General features: G+C 43.0%; 1 protein-coding gene across 1 annotated transcript in view; it reads right to left on the bottom strand.

Annotated features, from left to right (window-relative positions):
- Nucleotides 1–1,504, bottom strand: part of CATSPERD (catsper channel auxiliary subunit delta) — a 46,709-nt gene that overhangs the window by 20,559 nt on the left and 24,646 nt on the right. Inside the window, exon 12 of the mRNA XM_014531867.1 lies at nt 515–691. Within this exon, the coding sequence (XP_014387353.1) occupies nt 515–691 (177 nt within the window). The remainder of the gene's footprint in view (nt 1–514; nt 692–1,504) is intronic.

Below are 1,504 nucleotides of genomic sequence, written 5' to 3'. Positions count from 1 at the left end.
GTATTTCTCTATTTCTATGATTTTCCTCTCTTTAATTAGTCTGCTTGACGGAGGATGGCTCACGAATCGCCTGAACCCACATGCATCTCCCTCCCTGGGGGCTCCAGGTAAGTTTCTGTGGAGCCAAGACTGTTCACTTAACTGCTTGTGGCCCTGATAACCAAATCTCTTACTTTCCTCTCTTCTGAGCAATTTGAGTGTTTGTTGACTTCCTTGTTACAAAGAGCATCTACTAAAAGTGAAATACGTTTCTATTTGAAAGAACGGACAGGAAACTACCTACAAGATGTGGGTGCCAGCCTTTGGGACAGTGGTGGCTGATTGTCAAATCCAGTTGTTCATGTGAAGTTCAAATCTAACTGGGCACCTCATATTTTATCAGGCAGCCAACCCTACTTGGAGCTCTACATGTGGTTGCCAGCCACAGATGCCCAACTCTGGGCCTCTGGGATTTGTGTGTGTGTTTGTTTTTAAAGTGTCTTGAATATGGAGCTAAACAGTTATGATCACATACTTTGCAGAGGTCAATATGGAGTTGAGGGTCCATGAGAACGGCCTGGATATTCACGGAGCACTTCTGGAAATCAAAAGCTGGAAACTCCGAGTCAGGAAGTGGGGTCAGGATTTCAAGTATCCCCAGGTCAGTGAACATCAGGGCTGCCTGTGGGGACCAGATGTTTTGGTGTGGAAGCTGGGGAAAAAAAGTGATTCTGAAATCAGTTCATTCTAATTCTTTTTTTGGGATTTAAATTTTGTCTTACGACTTGGGTTTAAAGAAGGTAGACCAAACAAACAAACAGCAAGTTATAGGTACGCTTTGTTGAGACACCTACTCAAGTTTTACTCATCCCTTGTGTTTAAATCAATAATGGAAACTGTTTCCTATCAGAGAGGCTACCCATGGGATTTCTTAATAGGTCATGGACCTGCTTGGAGAGTTGGGAAAAGCCACAGGATCTCTCCCCAGAAAACGCTGGTCATCAGAATGTCAGGGTTAAGGCTTCACAGAGACAGTTCTGGTGCTAATGCCCCACACCAGTGATCCTGTCCTACTTCCACTGTCAGGAACTTTCAGGACATATGGTGGCTGTAGATGTAACAGGAAAAACACTGAAGTAGCAGTTGGCACAGCTGGGGGACTTTTCTGGTTCAGTTGCGAAGAAGTTACGTGACCTTAGGAGAGAGAGGGACTTGAACTTCAGTTTCTCCCTATAAAAGTTGAATGATATTGACACCTTCGCAGGGTTGTTGTGAGGATGAAATAAAATTAGATAAGCATAATGTACAAGATACTGTGAGATATTCCAGCATCAACACTTCATACCTCTGTAACCTTGGATAAATGACTTTCCTTCTCTGTGCCTCAGTTTGACCATCTGTCCAATGGGAACAATTTAAGAGTCTACCTCTTAAGATGATGGTCAAGGTTAAATGAGGTTAATAGTCAGAAGATATCATCAACAAATCAACAAACGACATGAGTAGTCAGGAATGTGGAGAAAAA

The sequence above is a fragment of the Myotis brandtii genome, unplaced genomic scaffold (assembly GCF_000412655.1).
Source record: "Myotis brandtii unplaced genomic scaffold, ASM41265v1 scaffold827, whole genome shotgun sequence".
In the NCBI taxonomy this organism is placed as follows: Eukaryota; Metazoa; Chordata; class Mammalia; order Chiroptera; family Vespertilionidae; genus Myotis; species Myotis brandtii.
Note: the sequence above shows the minus strand (reverse complement) of the source record. Positions and strands in the feature narration are given on the sequence as shown.